Source organism: Marmota marmota, unplaced genomic scaffold (genome assembly GCF_001458135.2).
Source record: "Marmota marmota marmota unplaced genomic scaffold, marMar, whole genome shotgun sequence".
Lineage (NCBI taxonomy): Eukaryota > Metazoa > Chordata > Mammalia > Rodentia > Sciuridae > Marmota > Marmota marmota.
Window position 1 is genome coordinate 42,085,147 of NW_026000174.1, and position 18,234 is coordinate 42,103,380.

The 18,234-nt window shown below is 33.6% G+C and overlaps 1 protein-coding gene across 6 annotated transcripts in view; it reads right to left on the reverse strand.

Moving 5' to 3' along the window:
• The window catches only part of Dcdc1 (doublecortin domain containing 1), a 479,867-nt gene that overhangs the window by 275,986 nt on the left and 185,647 nt on the right, over positions 1-18,234 (reverse strand). For all 6 annotated transcript variants that reach the window (XM_048788537.1, XM_048788536.1, XM_048788535.1 and 3 more), the window contains one exon: positions 250-342. In XM_048788537.1, coding sequence (XP_048644494.1) covers positions 250-342 — 93 coding nt within the window. The remainder of the gene's footprint in view (positions 1-249; positions 343-18,234) is intronic.

An 18,234-nucleotide genomic window follows, 5' to 3' on the forward strand; every position in this document is an offset into this window, starting at 1 on the left:
TACTAATTGAAGAAATTTATGAGAAAATAGTCATAAGACATTTTTCAGAAAATCCTAATTTGATTCATTGTTTCAAGCACACAACTATTTTTCAGACTGTCCATATCAGTAAAATAAATTTAAGGGTTTTTTTTCTATTATATGTTACTGTCAATTAATAATAATTGATTAATACCCAAAGTAAAATTTACCTTAATTTTAAAATTAAGTCATTGTTGTTTTAATATAGTTACAAAATAATTCCCTTACTTCTTCTTCTGCTTTATGGTGCTCCTTTGCTGTCATTGAAAGGATAACTTTTTCTGTAATTTTCTCCTTCTTGTCATTGAAGGCCAGGTTCAACTAAAAGAAATAAATAAATGACATGAAAACAGGCACTTTTTACTGACTCCTAATAGCAATATTTTATTCAAACAACTAATTTAGCATAATCTTGAAGGCAATTTATATTAATTTTGCCTGTACATATATGAAAATGAACTTGCTTAGATTGAATAGGAAGTTTATTTTTATATTTAAAACATGTGGCAAACTGAGTTTTCACTTCTTTTTTATTGTTTTTAAGATTACCAAACATGAATTTGGGAGGGTAAGTCCCTAATTGCAGACATTTGACACTGATTGTTTTTTAAAGCATTTTAAAAATGAACTCACTTCACTTTTAAAAATTTAGACTGATATTCTCTAGTAAAACCTTTCATTGGAAGTAGGGGGAAAACTGGCTGCTATTGCATCAGTATAAGAAGCCAAAGACATAAAAGTGTCACTCTAGAATGTGCCAAATGATACTATTTCATAACAAAGTAGCATGTATCTAAATATCCATTACCTCCAACCTACTCCATTTACAAAGTCAGATAAAGGTAGTCTAGTATTGCTCTATTTCTTTATAAATAATTCTTATGGAAACAAAATGTGATTTTCAAGAAAATATAAAAGCTAAACTCAATAATATTTACTCAATAGATTGAGATTAATAGAAAGAAAGAACAAAAACCTGATAGAGACCTCATGAATAGGAATATTAACAATGCTTAAGCAAAGGCCTTGACATACCACATGTCTTTATTGAGAACTGGGCTAAAAAATACCATGTTCTAAAGTTTTGTTAATGTTGATGTTATAAGTAAGATTTATCTATTGTATTTCTGGAAAATCATGTTTGAATTAACATGAATCTTTAATTCATACCCAACCCGAAGAACTGTGCCTCCTTGTATTTGGGATAAAGTGGGAGATGTAGATTCAGCAATATGTCTTCCTTAATCTAGCTGTGCATAGAAGCTAGAAAAATAGTGTCAAACCTGTAAACATCCTATCAATTATATGTGATATAGCTCAGTATATCATCAGACATTCTGATTTGGTAAAAGGGTGGGGTCCAGAAATCTTTAGATGATCTGATGATTACTGCAGGTAAGGAATTGACACATATTTCTGTAAAGGGTCAGTCATTCAATATTTCAGTCTATGGGGTATGGGAAGTGGCATACAGTCTCTGTCTAATTACTCAACTCTGCCATTGTACCATGAAATAGACAATGCATAAATGAATGAACATGGCTATACTTCAGTAAAACTTAAACAACAAACAAACAAACAAACAAAAACAGGTGACAGGTTAAATTTAGCCTACAGGCAGTGGTTGGCCAAACCCTGCCTTAGGTTGAGAACCACTATAGTTTTGTTTTGTTTTATATCACTATGTAAGACTGGTTTCAGGATGGTTTTCTCCAAGAAATATTTGTTCCTTTGATAAAGTGATACAAGAAACAAAAACTTAAATATGGTGCTCAATTCCACATGTGGAAACCTATGTGTGAACCCTGGTACAACATACTGGTCTCAAGTCTGGTTATTTATCAGGGGAGTTTTCTTCTCAGGAGGAGAAGGGTAAAGACAGCAATTGGAGAACATTCATTACCTTACCATGCTCAAAATTAATTTACAAGAGCAAAAATTTCAGAGTAGATATTTTTAAAAAGAGAAAACAAAACAAAACAAAAACAGAGGCATGAAATTCTTTGTTTCCACAGCAGGTAAGTCAGATTCTAATGAGGTTTCCCAGGGTTATGACATTTAGAACTGCTTCCAAGTAACTATTTAAAAGGTAAAAATTCTTTACCTTTGAAAGCACCACAGTTGGAAAAAGTCATCTCCACTCTAACATCCAAATTCCAAAGAAACATTACACTAGTCTACAGAAGTAGAGGGAAAAGCATGATGTACATAGAGTCGTATAGGAAATGTCGTATAGGCATGCAGTAAGAGTAAGAAATCATCAACAAAAATAAAGATAAATATATGGGGCCTCTTCTGGAAATAGACAAGCCACTCCAAGAGAAATATTTTAATGTGATCATTTAAAGAAAATTATTGAGAGCAAAAGTCAAATGAAGAGTGCATTTTCACCCGAGGTATTAATAATATGCAGTGCTAATAGCATCTCTTTCCCTCAAAATCCACGACATGATAACAATGGTAGGATTCTTCTCTCCTGTCATTTTTGATGATAATGTCCTGTTTTCTCATTAAGACAAAACTAGTTGCCTTTGATTTGCTGTCTTTATCTCAAATATATTAAATGAAATTTTGTTGATTAAGTTGAGATTTCTAAGGTTGATTTTTCATGTGTTGAAGAGCACAAAATGTTCAAAAACTAAAAATCAAAAGCAAACAGAAAGATAGCTATAGTTTGTATACAACTGTGAAAAAGCAAATCCCCATCAAGTTGAGGGAGGAGAAACCTACTTTGTCCTAAATGTATCTTGCCCCTTTTAAATATGAGCAAATGATCCCAAATATTCATTGTTCACATCAAAATCTAAGAAGCTAAATGGCAAGGTTTAATTCACCACTTTTTCCAGGCCTTGCTGGTAAGATTTTAAAACCTGTAACAAACATTAGCCATCTACAATTAAGTTAAAGTTGGGCCTATTCAGTATTAATGGGAACCAAAACAGATAGAACAAGAAATAGACTAATCACGAATGATAACAGAAAGGGAAGAAATAAAAAACATAATGAATTTGTCAAAGAAAACTGAACAAAAATGCTTCTGGGAAATAGTATGGTTAGATAAACAGAAGATAAAATGATTAAATTTACCTCAAACAGTTTAAGAATCAAGAAAATACCTCTACAAAAGTGTTATCAACAGATTCTAATGAAATGACTTGCATTGGTTATGACCTTTCAGACTATATCTATTTTATTTAAAACTATTAACACAAAGATTTCAGGCAACAATTGTTCCTTCTCTAAAATACGAAAAGATCAAAGTTGAATATTATACAAATATATATAAAACATGTGATCCCTTGTGATGTAATTGAAAGTAATCTTAATCTTGAGGAATTCTTGAACACTTATTGACTCAGGAAGCTTTCCCATGGATACCCTAAAGAGGAAAACATGTTAAAATCCTCCTGTTGGAGAAGTACAATTAAAATTGCAGTGAACTTGTGTTATGTGCATCATTAACAGCTAATGACTTTCCTTTTTACCTCCCTCCAAAATATTTTGAAGTTTGTTTACAAAAATCATATAGATTGTATAATAATTTGTATATAATTTCAGATAAAATATATTTTACAGAAAATAACTCAAACTGTTGACTCTAGAGTATACTTACTAATATCTTTAGAAAAAGTACAATAATTTAAACTAGGAGATATGTTCTGTCCATATAATGCATATCAACATTTCACATAGATACTAGCAGAAGGAGAAAAGCCTATTAGCCCAACCAAACGCCTGTGGCTCTGAATTGTGGTTCTCTGAGTCATTTTTTCCTGTGGTCAGAACAATTACTGATTCAATTGTGAAGTACATGTTATGTATAATGCCCTTGATAAATCAACATGATCTGACAAGAAAAATGAATCTACATACCAGAAATCTAAGCTTTTCACCAGTAACTATTGATCTATAAGTAAAATATTTGATCCATATTTTACATACAGATCAATACAGGCAATACAGTTCAGCATAAGCAATGGGATAATCAGCCTTCATACATATTGACAAGTTTCCCAATGGCCTGTTAATATACAAAAGACTGGGACAAATTACTTATTTATATATACAAAACATGGTTATAAAGGCCAGCTGCAGGTATTTTTTTGGAAAGTGCATTTTAATAAGGTCCTATTCAGTTACAGAACAAATGGGGAAGAAGTAGTTTGCACTACAGAGTTTAGCGCAAGAGCTTTCTCTTTTTCTAACCACGAAATCAATCATTTGTCCAGACTGTGGGAGTCAGAGTTAGTTACTGAAAAGAGCTCCGTATATAAACAAGTCAATAACTCATTGTGTGTTATTGTCCAGCTGAAGAAGTCGGCTTTCAAAAAGCTGCCCCTGCTTCTCTCAGAATGAATGTCACTGTATTCAGAGACTGGGAGAGTCTTTTGTTTCTCACCATTGCTGGCTGCCATTTATGTATGGGAACGGGAGGTAGCTGCTGGGAGAGCAGGGGAAGCTACTATTTCCTATCATAGATATCCAAGAAAAACCCTGAATTTCATCAGCTTAAATATTTGTATCTGGAAATGCATATTAAAATTGATAAGGAGTGGCCACACACACAAAAATTGGCAAATTATTAAATGATAGAGACTCTACCCTTTTAAATTGGACAAGGCTAAAATTTTTGGCTCCCTACCTGTCAAAATTCAGACTATGAACTGAAAAGTTTGAATATATAAAATCTAACGATGAACAGGTCAACATGCCAAATAAATACTATCTGTTTTTGCTATAAATAGGTTGATTCTTGAGACCCTTTATGGGTTTTCAAAAGGTGAGTGTGTGAGCCCATATATTTATATACTTCTTTTACTCATGTTTATTAAAAATAAATATGAATCCATAAAGAAAGTATTATATTTTAGAAAGGTTAGTAGAACTTCTTTAAGGAAAGATTTCATGTACCCAATATTTGTGGTAAGCTAAGAAAATTCCAACTATCTCTGACTTAAAAGTTAATTAAAATATTCTTTATAATTCAAAGTGTTCCTAAATTCATAAGACAAACATTATCATAATTTAATTTATTTTATCCTACTATTTGATAAGTAGTTTCCATTTATTCAGGATCAGACCAAGAAATGTGAAGAAGCACAGAGCAGGTTTTAAGGTTCACAATTAGGTTGAGCAAATAATAAACATAAGTGAATCTGTTTATTAAATGAAATCTGAAATCTGCTGAAATCTGCAAGTGAAATCTAAGTTCTCAATTAGATAAAGTTGTAGAGTAGGCAAAGAGGACATTAAGAACTTTAGCTACATTCAATTGATCCCAGTTCCCCTCACTATTTAGAAAAATCACAGCATTAAGTAATATGACATGCTTTCACATGCAACAAGTTATACTAGATATCATCCTAGATACAAATAGGTCAATAGCAAATTACCATAAGGTTGAGAAGATGATTTTTTTTAAAAACTAATAAAAAATGAGAAACACTATTTGGCATGAGGTAGCTCATAATTGCTAAATGGATGTATAATAATACAGTCTACAAGTATTAATGCCAAAAATATTAAGGGTTGTAGTGATTGGAGATGAAGAGGTATGAATGTTAAGTAGTATCTGGGTAGGAAAAGAAGAAAGAAGTGGTAATAAAAAGTTTTTTATTGCTATTGTTTTTAGTATAAATATTATTATTAATTACATGATTAATTTAGTTCTAAGTAGAATTAGTGAAGTGGCTTTACATGGCATTGAGATGGGGAGGAGAAAAGACCAGCTGAGCCTTTAGGGATAAGCAGAGGAAAAAAGGCATAGCTGATTCAATCAGCAAATCAATGGTCTGATTAGAAGGAATGTTTCATACAGAAGAATAGAGGCTAGACAGTGTGAACCCATACTTAATCTATTTCTGAATTCAAATATAATAGGGAAGGTTACATGTCAAGTACCTTGTACTATAATGAGGACAGAGTCAAGGACTCAGTTCTTAGCTCTACAATGCCTCAGCTCCATCCTCTCAAGCTACACATATTTTAACTCCAGTCTTACAGATGCCTAAGAAGTCCAGACCTAGTTCCCACTTTCAACAAGGTAGTCTCTGCCGCAGTCTGTCTGGGCACAAAATAACGGAGCCACCACAAAAACTTGTAGATTCCAACAGCAACTCTTTATTCCCGAACTCTCACCGACACTCTACAAGCACGCTCTGGGAAAAATACACTCTCTCCACTGGGCTCTGGGTACCAATTCTCTCAGAACCCCGCGAGAACTCAACGGGAACTCAAGGAGCAGGCGCCCGAGGCAGCAGGATACGCCCTATTCCCAGCAGGATCCACCCTAAACCTGGAGCCACCCTAATCCAGCAGGATCCATCCTAAACCTGGAGCCACCCTAATCCAGCAGGATCCACCCTAAACCTGGAGCCACCCTAATCCCTGAGCAGGGTCACCTTTCTGAACAATTTCAACCTAAAAATGCCATGCGTCATTTCCAACTTGGCTATGGCTCTCAGCAAGTCTCACTTAAGTTCCTTTATAAAGAAATTCAAGAGTGTTCCTTCTAGTCATGGAGTGGGAGCTGAAATTCCTCCAATTCAAAATTGACTATGAACTCTGGCTCTTCCATGATAGTTCTGAGACAACAGGGCAGTAATGATGGCTAATATGGCCCAGGTTTCCAAAGCAAGAATCCCTCTTCCATCCTTGCTGTGCCTTTGAAAAAAGCTACTTTTTCAATGTCTGTGGCTTCTTGAGGACAGTTTAAGAGAGAATTTATAAAAGAAGTTATTAAAATATTTAATAACTGGTAAACTGATGCATAATAATCATTTTGAAATTAATATTTTTAAATTGTTATAATTTGTCTAAAAGGAGGCAAAAGAGAATTCTCCATAATACTTTAAATGGAAATGATTTGACAATCAAAGATGCATAAATTGCTCTTTTCTTTTTTTTTAACTAATCATAAATTCTAGCTCTTCCACATTCTCTAGGGACAAAAGTGCCAAGTTAGTCCTGACTCAGTAGTCAGATGATAACTTTCTGCCTAGATATTCTATCATAGTGAGGAAAGCCACATCCTCTAAACTGAATTCATCTTTCCCTGCCAAACTCTCTACTCCATTTCTCCCACTAGGCAGTTTTGAGGAACTGTGCTTCCCTGGCCAAAGGGTGAGCCTCTGAGCTCAGTCAGACCAAACAACTTCTCTTAGGAGAAGCAGTTTTATGCCATCTGAGACATAAAAGTTTAGAAATAACCTGTCCCATTAGCAGCACCTTAAAGAAATTGTTCCTTAGATCCAGCTGTCCCTACTCTTTCTTTAGCCCCTTCTCTTGAATCCCATGTGCTACCTACCATGTACCATCCTATTAAAGTCTAGTTTTGCCTAGGTTATCCTGAAACAGGTCCCATTGATAACAAGCAATAAACCCTAACAAATTACACATTGTTACTTTAGTATACCTGAATGAGTTTCTATTCCTTGAATACTCTAAGTATTCAACTCAAATATATTAATCACATCACAAGTTTAATGCCTTCCTTCATATATTACAATGAGTAAAATAACAGGAGTAATTGTTTAAAAGTCATCAACATGGTTTTCTTTTAGGCCTTTCCAAATACAAGACTGCCGAAACAAATCCAGACATCCCTAGGATTTATGACAATAATATTGTTTCTGCTATGTACAATGAAATTGTATAACAAGAAACTGTAACTATTGCAAACAAGGCTGTTACCTTGAGAGAGAATTTGCTTTTCAAGAACACCCTTCACTTCTCACAATTAGCATAAAAACAGCTAAACTTAGAAGATACCCCATAAATCCACTCTTCAAGTTGACTGTGAAGCCTTTGTTGCCATCAGGAATAAGGAAGATAAAGAAAAATAGAAAGTAAAATCCCATTTCCTTCTGTCCTAGAGGAAATACAAGAAGTCCCAGAGAGGGAGGCAGGAAATGAAGATAGAAGAGTAATTGCAATTCTTATTAAAATCCTAATGACATTCTTCATAGAACTAGAAAAAAACAGTTGTAAAATTCATTTGGAAAAATAAGAGACCCAGAATAGGCAAAGCAATCCTTAGCAAGAAGAGTGAAGCAGGAGGCATCACAATGTCAGACCTTGAACTAGACTACAGAGCAACAGTAACAAAAACAGGATGGTTTTGACACCAAAACAGACATGTAGACCAATGTGCAAAACAGAAGACACAGAGACAAACTCAGATAAATACAGTTATCTCATACCAGAAAAAGGCACTGAAAAGCATACATTGGAGAAAAGATAGCGTCTTCAACAAATGGTGGTGGGAAAACTGGAAATCCACATGTAGCAAAATGAAATTAAACCTCTATCTCTCACCCTGCACAAAAATCAACTCAAAGTGGATCAAAGATATAGGCACTAGAATAGAGACCCTGCACCTAATAGAAGAAAAAGTAGGCCCAAATTTTCATCATGTCAGCTTAGGACCTGACTTCCTTAACAAGACTCTTAAAGCACAAGAAGTAAAATTAAAAATCAATAAATGGGATAGATTCAAACTAAAAAATTTATTCTCAGCAAAAGAAACAATAACATGAAAAGAGAGCCTACAGAAAAAATCTTTACCACAAGCACCTCAGATACAGCACCAATCTCCAGGATGTATAGAGAACCCCAAAAAACTTAACACACACACAAAAACAAATAACCCAATCAATAAGCAGGCTAAGGAACTGAACAGGCACTTCACATAAGAAGAAACACAATCAATCAGTAAACATATGGGAAAATGTTCATCATCTCTAGAAATTAGAGAAATGCATATCCAAACAACTCTAAGATTTCATCTCACTCCTGTCAGAATGGCAATTATCAAGAATATAAGCAATAATAAGTTTTGGTAAGGATGTGGGGGGAAAGATACAATCACACACTGCTGGTGGGACTGCAAATTAGTGCAACCACTTTGAAAGCAGTATGGAGATTCCTCAGAAAACTTGAAATGGAACCACAATTTGACCCAGCTATCCCACTCTTCAGTTTATACCCAAAGGACTTAAAAATTAGCATACTATAGTGACGCAGCCACATTAATGTTTATAGCAGCTCAATTCACAATAACTAAACTCTGGAATCAACCTATATACCTTTTAACAGAAGAATGGATTAAAAATGTGATACATATACACAATGAAATATTATTCAGACTTAAAGAAAAATGAAATTATGGCATTTGTAGGTAAATTGATGGAACTAAAGAACATCATTCTAAGTGAATTAAGCCAATCCCAAAAAAACAAAGGCCAAATGTTTTCTCTGATAAGCGGATGCTGATCCATAGTTGTGGTATGGGGGGAGAATGAAGGAACTTTGGATTGTGAAGAGGGGAGCAAGGGGAGGGGTAAGGCTGTAGGGATGGGAAGGACAGTAGAATGAGTCAGACATTATTACTATATATATATATAGTTATACATATATATATATATATATATATATATAATTATACATATATATATAATTATACATATATATATGTATAATTACACTATTGGTGTGACTCTGCAACATGTACATCCAGAGGAATGAGGAGTCGTGCTCCATTTGTGTACAATGTGTAAAAATGCATTCAACTGTCATGTTTAACTAATTAGAATAAATTTAAAAAAATAGAAGAGAAACCAGTAGAACAGAAGAAGGTGATGGGGAAGGGAGGAGAGGTACTGAGAAATAAAATTGATCAAATTATACTGTTTTATTATGTTCATGTATAAATATATTGTAACATATCCTACTATTGTGTATAATTATAATGTGCCAATAAAATTTTAAAATAAAAATAATAAGAAAAGTAAATCTTATATCCTTTCCATAGGATGTGGCTAGAGGAGGGAGACAAGTGTCTGGAATTAAAAACGGTTCCTAAAGGAGAGAGTCTTCTGCTCCCCTCCCCTCAATCTGGGGCACAGAAAGAATTGTCCTGTAGCAACTAGGATATAGCTACATCAACAAGATGGCATGGCATGGGCAGGCACAGTGAGGCCTGAGCTTTAGATTTCCCAGACCGTCTTTGGTTTCTGTGTGCCTTAAGTCATGGAAATAGATAAGAGTTAAACTGGGAAGTCTGCCTAAGTTATTAGCACAGTGAGGGCAAGTGGCTCTATAGCAAGGGAAGCACCAGAGACCACTCAAGTGAAGGTCAAATGTGATTTAGCCAGACCTTTGAAGAAATCACTAAAGTCACCAATATCAAAGGAAGTCAAGTTTAGGTTAGATCATCCAAGAACTATCACAAAAGAAAATGTCAGAGCCAAAGGAATATGCTAGAGCATCCAGCAACCAGATGAGTACGGGACATCTTTCCAAGGATCAGCAGCTGCCATGCCAATACATACATTCCAATAGGCCAGCATGGGGTCTGGGGTTCCTTTCTTCCAATGTCTTGAGAATATGAAAGCCATACAACTCCTTATTTCATATACTGCCTTAAGAAAAACAACAGGGACTGAGCATGGTGGTACACACCTGTAATCCCTGAGATATTTGAGAGGCTGAGGACAGGAGAATTGGCAAGTTCAAGATCAGTCTCAGAAACTTAAGTAAAACCCTCAACAACTTAGTGAGACCCTGTGTCAAAATAAAATGTTAAAAAGGGTTAGGGATATAGCTCAATGGTTAAGGGCCCTGGTTTAGAACACCAGTACCAAAAAAATATATTAAAAAAGACTGCATAATTTGTAAGTGTTCAAAATTTAAATAAACCTGTAGATTAGAATATCATCATTTATTTAAAACAATCCTATGAATTACTCAATAATAAAAATTAAAAAATTAGGTCTCAAGAATAAATAATATTTAAAATATATACATCAATATATAAGAAGAATATATGTCAAAATAATGGTATCAATTGCTCAAAGCATGAGATTATGGGTGGTGTAACACTCTGTTTTCTTATTCACATCAGCTTATCTCTACTTACTAAATTTTCTACCATATCTATTTATTCACATATGCATTATTATTGTAATATTTCAGCTTTTCTTATTACCTTACTATTATATTCTTTTTCTTCTTCTTCTTCTTCTTCTTCTTCTTATTATTATTATTATTATTATTATTACCTTATCTTATTATTTCCTTATTAAGTCAGTATGTCTAACTTAATAAGGAAATAATAAGGTGATGAGTACATTTTTTTCATTTTCCATTCTCTGTCCATATTTGCCCTACTATAATGGATTTTTTTACTAATTTATCTCAATCTTTAAAACAAACTATAACTCAAAGGAAAACCTATAATTTTGGAAAATAGACAAAAATATTTAAAAAAAAAAAAATTATCACCTTTGCTTTCAAAATTACCAACAGCTTATTAAATTTCTTTGAGAATAAAAAAAGAAAATAGTATCAATTAATGCAGCACAATAGAAGGCCTTTGAATTATTATTTAAAATTGAATTAAATTATATTTACTGCTTCTTAAGAGTGAACTGAGAGAAGACAAATTAAAGCAGAGATAAGGATAGACTCCCTGTCACATGGTTCTGAGTGCTCAGATATATTGCATTATTCAATCTTAAAAAAATCTCAGTTGTGTAAGCAATGCTTAAAAGAGGTTAAGTAATTTGCTCATGAATGCAAGGCAAAGAAAATTGAAGAACTGGAATTCAAATCCAGGCATGTCTGACTTCAGCATTCATGATTTTTAATTATGTCTTGGGTACATAAAAAAAAAAAAAAAAAAAAACCCAGGATAAATAAAGGAAGGAAATAACTAGACAGCAACAGAAAAATTGGCACTTTTTCTTCCATATTGAAGGATAATACCTTACTATTACCTTATTATTTGAGATATGAAAGCGCAGAGTCAAAATCACAATTTCATTAATATGAACTTATTTTTATAAAATTAATGAGAAAACTAATTTCATTTGGAGCCACTAGTCTAGAATTTACTTTTGAGTGTTTTACATGAAAAGGAACCGGATTAAGATCCAATGACTTTCAGTAATTATTGCTGAAACTCATTAAAATAATTTACCTAGCCTCCACTTTGTCTCTAAGATTTAAAAAAAATAACATCAATGTCATTTTTTCATTTAAAAAACATCTATTAATGTATTCTAATATAATCAATACATTCATGAGTATTCAGAGATTTTTTTCTATGCACATATGTAGAAATAAAAGTATAGGTAAAATATATTAACTTTATATTATAGAAATATCACATTGCCATATTATTTGACAACTTGCTTTTATTGCATAGCAATGTCTTCGAATGTTCCTTTTAAATGTCTTAAGCACATCATAACTATCTAGTCACAATTATTGGTCAACGGGTACAAAGTTTCAATTTGGAGGAATAAGTTTTAGTGATCTATTGTATAACATGGTGACTTTTTAATAATAATGTGTATTTCAAAATTGATAAGAATAGGTTTAAAATGTTTTCATCATAAAGCAATGATAAATATGTGAGGTGATAGATTATTAATTAGCTTTATTTAATCATTAAATAATGTATTCATATATCACAATATTCATTGTGCTACATATATATATATAATTAGTCAATTAAAAGTAAAAGAATTTTTAAAAAATTTCATTCAGACTAGCTCAAAATTGTAGTTTCATTACTGATTTAAAGTTTTCTATAATCAGAGTACAATATTGTGACAATAAATTTAGGATAGAGATAGAAACACATTGTTCATTTTCATACTTCTTCAGCTCTTTTGCTGTTGGAGACACACAATTTTTGCTCCATTCCATTGGAGAGAATTTAATCTGGCTAGAAGACGGAGAAGACTGATTCTAATGGAGGACTTATAGAGAAGTGACCATGTGATCCACTCTTAACCAGGACATGCTTGAGTGAATCAGACTGATGTAACAAGTGAACTCTAAGACTGTTCTGGGAAAATTCTCTTCCTCTATTTCTATTTTTTAATAAAGTCCTCTATAATTTTCCTTCGGGTTGCCTTTTGTGAGACAATCTGTCATCTCCTTTCTATTATCAGAATGGTGTATTCATCACTTTAACATCAGCTCACACAATTGTTGAAATTATTTATTTATTATCTTTCCACTGTACCAGGGTATGTCTGTACATTTCATTCTGCTCTCTTGGCCATTTTTGTGTTTACTGATCATGTTCCCCTTCCATTTGGTCTTGGTTGAAAGATAACAATTATGGAAAACCCTGCCACTATGGGATGGGGAAATTGGCTCAACCCTGACAAATCACAGAACTGTTTAACTGTAAACTGGAGAATTCTTTCATGAGTTTTAATTGAAGGAAAAATGGTCTATGCCCCATTCAATGCATTAGATGTTACTAATCACCAATATATTGTTGCCATTTGAGAATTCAGACCCTAAAATCTGGATATTTTCTTAATACTGGATCAAAAAATTTAAATCTTGAGCTTATAAAATCATGAACATCTGCATTTTGGTTCTAGATAGTTTTAAAGATCTAATTTAAGAGAAAAGTCTAACCATGTCACTCTCTACTCAAAAATTTTCAGTTGATCTACACTGCCTACAGAATAAAAACCCAAGCTCCTTATAATGGCATTATTATCTGGCTTCTGGCTCCTCACTTACCTCATCTCCCATCTCCTTCTAAATCTCTTTGGCTACTCACCCTTTGGCTATATGCTACAGTAATTCTCATGTTATACAACTAACCACCAGTACTCCTACATCCTGAAATTGTGAGAGAATCTCAAGATCCATCCTTCACATTCCCCATCCCAGAGACTTCTGCTCCACCTCTGGGATTTTCTTCCATAGTTACTGGTTATAGTCCTAAATTCTGTTGAAGTTTGGTGTGGATACAAGAATATAGATTACCATAACCCTAGGTTGTATCACTGTAACAGTCACACACATACATATAGACACCCCTCACACACACACACACACATCACTCTTGCCATCCTTCAAACTATTATTTTCCCTATAATGTTCTTTCCTGACTCAGTCTCTCACATGTTCTCTTTCTCTTTCTCTCACATACACATACCTGTACACACAAATACTCAGACTCTGCTCTGATTTACTTCCTCTGGGAAGCCTTCTCTGACTCATTCTCAGTGCTAGTATAGAGGCCCATCTTTAACAACACCTTCCACTGTGATCCTGTTCCTAATTTGAACTATGCAGGACACTGGCACAGCACTCGGCAAAGTTAATTTGTGTCTCTAGTATGTAGATTACTTCCTACAGACTGTGAATTCCTCTAAAGTAGACCACTAGACTGAACTGTCTATATTCATCTTTAAATCCCTGGTGCCTCACATAGAAAAGATACTTAACAAATACTAATTAAACTGAACAGAACTGTATTGATGACCTGAAAAACTATAGCTGAGATGTATAGACTTTTAAAACAAATTATAGAAAGCCCTGAAGTTTGGCACAATATAGCCATGATTTAAGTATATCCCCCCAAATTTCGTGAATTGGAAATTTAGTCCCGAAAGTTATATATATGCCAATGGTATTTGAAGATGAGCCTTTGGGAGATGACTGTGTCATGAGGAATCTGCCCTCATGGATTAATGGGTTAATGGTTGATCAATGGAGTGATTATCTATAAAAGTGAGATCTCTCCATCAAGCTTGCTCTGTCTCACCATGTGATGCCCTCCACCATGTTATCATGCAGCAAGAAGGTCCTTCCAGATGCTCAGCAGATGCCAGCAACATGCTCTTAGACTTCCCAGTTCCCAGTACCATGAGTTAAAGAAAACTCTGTTCTTTACAAATTATCTGGTTGCTATAGAAAAAGAAAAATGACTAAGACAAATACACAGCAAATAAAGGAGGATAATAAGTTCATCTTCTGAAGCCATCTTCAACATGCAAATCGCTACAAAGTTAGGATATAAGAGACAGCCCTGGCACTAAATTTTACTATTGTCCTCACCCACTCTGGAGCCAAGTGTCAACTCCTGCTGTCAAAGGCTAATGTGTACATCTTATTATGCCCTCACATGTGCTTATTCCCAACATGCTTTAGTTTCATGTTCTGAGAGTACCTGTGCTACAACTTCCAGTGGCCATTCCACCAGAAACATTTGTAAGCAAAAGACATTTATTGTATGAACTTTTCACTAACATATAATCTCAGAAAAATTTTTCCTTACTAGGTTTTCAGAATTTTGTCTGGATACTAAGTTTTTATTTTTCTCAATTTCAAATTCTGCTCATTAAGAAAAAAAAGAGCTATTTTTTGTGTGTGGGAGTGGTTTGAATTTGGATGCTAAAAGGGACTAATTTACTTACTCTCATCTTTGACCTCTCAATTTTACTTAGAACCTAGTTAACTTCGTCATTTTGATATTCTATATTCTGATTCATCAGCACCATCTATCATTAGAAGAGAGAGAATTCATTAAAGGCTTATATTGTGCTTTATGATACTCGAATTTTCTCACTTATCATTAAGGAAGTATTATAATAGAAAAAAGCAAAGTGTGAAATGGCCCACAATCCCAGATATAAACTTTGAAATCTCTGCAGAACAAAATCATTCTCCTTCCTCTGAATACTTGTGGTGCTTTGTGTAATATGACTGGTATTTTGTATCATCAACATCACTCAAAAATATTTATCGAATACTTATGTCAGTCCTACAAAATACTGGTTACCAAGCCACACTTCCCTCATGGAGTTAAAAATCCTGCCTAGGAGGACAGACATAGGACAAGTTAGCACCAGTAGTAGGACAAGATAACAATGAAAAGTGAAGAATCTTCAGGGAGAACTACCCTAAGCAGGGCACAGTGGTGCATGCCTATAATCCCAGAGACTCAGGAGGCTGAGGCAGGAGGATTACAAGTTCAAAGCCATCCTCAGTGATGTAGCATGATCCTGTCTAAAAAAAAAGAGGGTGGGGGAAGCTGGGAATGTGGGATGTGAATCAGTGGTTAAGTGCCCCTGGGTTCAATCTCCGGTACAAAAAAAAAAAAAAAAAAAAAAAAAAAGACACTATCTAAACTGGGGACCAGAACAGGGAATGATTCTCTGAGCTACATGAGTTACTAAGCTTAAAATGGGCTAGGATGACCAAGTCAAGATTGACAAGAAAAAACATTCTAGGCAAAAGAAGCATTAGAGTTGCTGCTTAAACAATAACTTATTCAATCTTCAAAATAACTCTAACAGGCATCATTATTGCCATTTTACAGATGAGAAAACTAAGACTTATAGATTAGATCAGTTAATATAATTGGAACCCTTGTCTATTGGAATCCAAAGTATGCCCAGTATATCTAGATCCCTCCCAAAGCTGCCTTGTCAGCTCCCTTTTGGAACAGCAGTTGACAAACTGCATCTGAAAAGAAACAGATAGTAAACAGACTTTGCAAACCAAGAGAAAAAAAAAAAAAACAAGGACAAAAAGTAGAAACAGAAATAACAATGGAAAAAAGCAATTTCCATAACTGACTATCAAAGTTCAAAATATAATAATGGATTATAATACTTTCAAATGCAGTTCCAACAATGAGAAGAATGAAATTCTTTATTGAATTTCAAAACCAGTGTTCTTTCTCATCAAAATTTTTATAAATATTAAATTTTATAAATATTCAACTGTGAAAAACATTCTCAAGTTTGTGATCACATCAAACAAGTGGAAAGTCAGATTTGGCCCACAGGGGTAGCAACTCTGCACTATGCTTCATTCATTAAGAGCAGCATGGTCTAGCAGAACTTGAATGTGAGTACATATGTCATGTTAAATTTTCTAGTGGACACATAAAATAGATTAAAAGGACTGGGTTTGTAACTCAACAGCAAAAGTAAGGCCCTGGGTTCAGTTCTCAGCACTGTGGAAAAACAATTTAAAAAAAAATGAAGTTTGTTTTATTTGTATTGTATTTAATTAAAATATTAGCATTTAGAATGTAATAGATACAAAAACTATTAATGGATTATTTTGTTGTCTCTTTTCACAACAAATATTTGAAGTCTAGTATAAATTTTATACCTGCAATATGCTTGAATTTGGACTAGTCACATGTCAAGTACAGCATAGCTCTAGAGGACAGGTCTGTGTCAGGGGCTAAGCATGTTATATATAAGTGAAACAAGTACATCATACAGAATCTGTGTTACACTGAAGACTTTGAATCTGTCTCTAAAGATGGCAAATGCTACTCAGTTCCAGAAAATGCGTTTGCATGAAAAATGGTGATGATCAACATTTTCTCAGATGATCAACATTTTCTCAGAAATAAGAAATCTAGGAATTTAGTGTAAAATCTCCTGACCTCTAGAGGTAAACAACTAATTTTTTTTAAAAAAATGTATACACAGTCTATAGTCAAACAATTTAAATCTGCATACTAAATATGGTCCTGACCTCCAAATTTATGCCAATTCATGCCTTTTTTTTTTAGCATCTGAACTATATTGTACTTAAGTGGCTCAATAAATTTGAAGACTTTCAAGTAAAGACAATAAATATTTTCAAATAAAATATTTACTTTATTTTAATAATGTCAAAGGAATGATAATGGATGATAATAAAAACAAGCACATACACATTTCCAACTGTCTTATAAAATATAAGGTTACATCCTGACATTATTCAAAGAATAGTATTTCAAAGAATAAAATTCTGCAGCTGAAAGTAATCATAACAACCATAATAGCCAAAAGGCAGAAGCAACCCAAATATCTTTCAATGAATGAATCGGTTAAAAAAATGTGGTACATACATACAATGGAATATTATTCAGCACCAAAAGGAAGAATAAACTTTTACCTTGAAGATACTCTGCCAAGTGAAATAAGCCAGTCATAAAATGACACAAAATGACAATACAGTGATTCCATTTATATGCATTACCTAGAGTAATCAAATTCATGAGACAGAAAAATAGAGTTTCCCAGGGCTGAGGGCAGGGATGAATGGAGAGTTAATGTTTAATGGGTTCAGTTTCAGTTTAGGAGGATGAAAAATATCTGAGAAGCTTAGGGGTAAGAGCTGAAGAATGAAAATGCTACTTAATTCCACAGAACTATAGAGTTCAAAATGTTTAAAATATGGGCTATGGCTATAGTACAGTGATAGAACACATACTTAGCATGTGTGAGGCCCTGTGCTCAATCCTAGCATCAGGGTGAAAAAAAAAATTAAAATAGAAATTTTGTTACAGTATTTTACCATAATAAAAAAGTAACTATAACATATTTTAATTAAAAAACACTTTAATTGGTAAAATGCATAAATATTTGTGATATACAACATGAT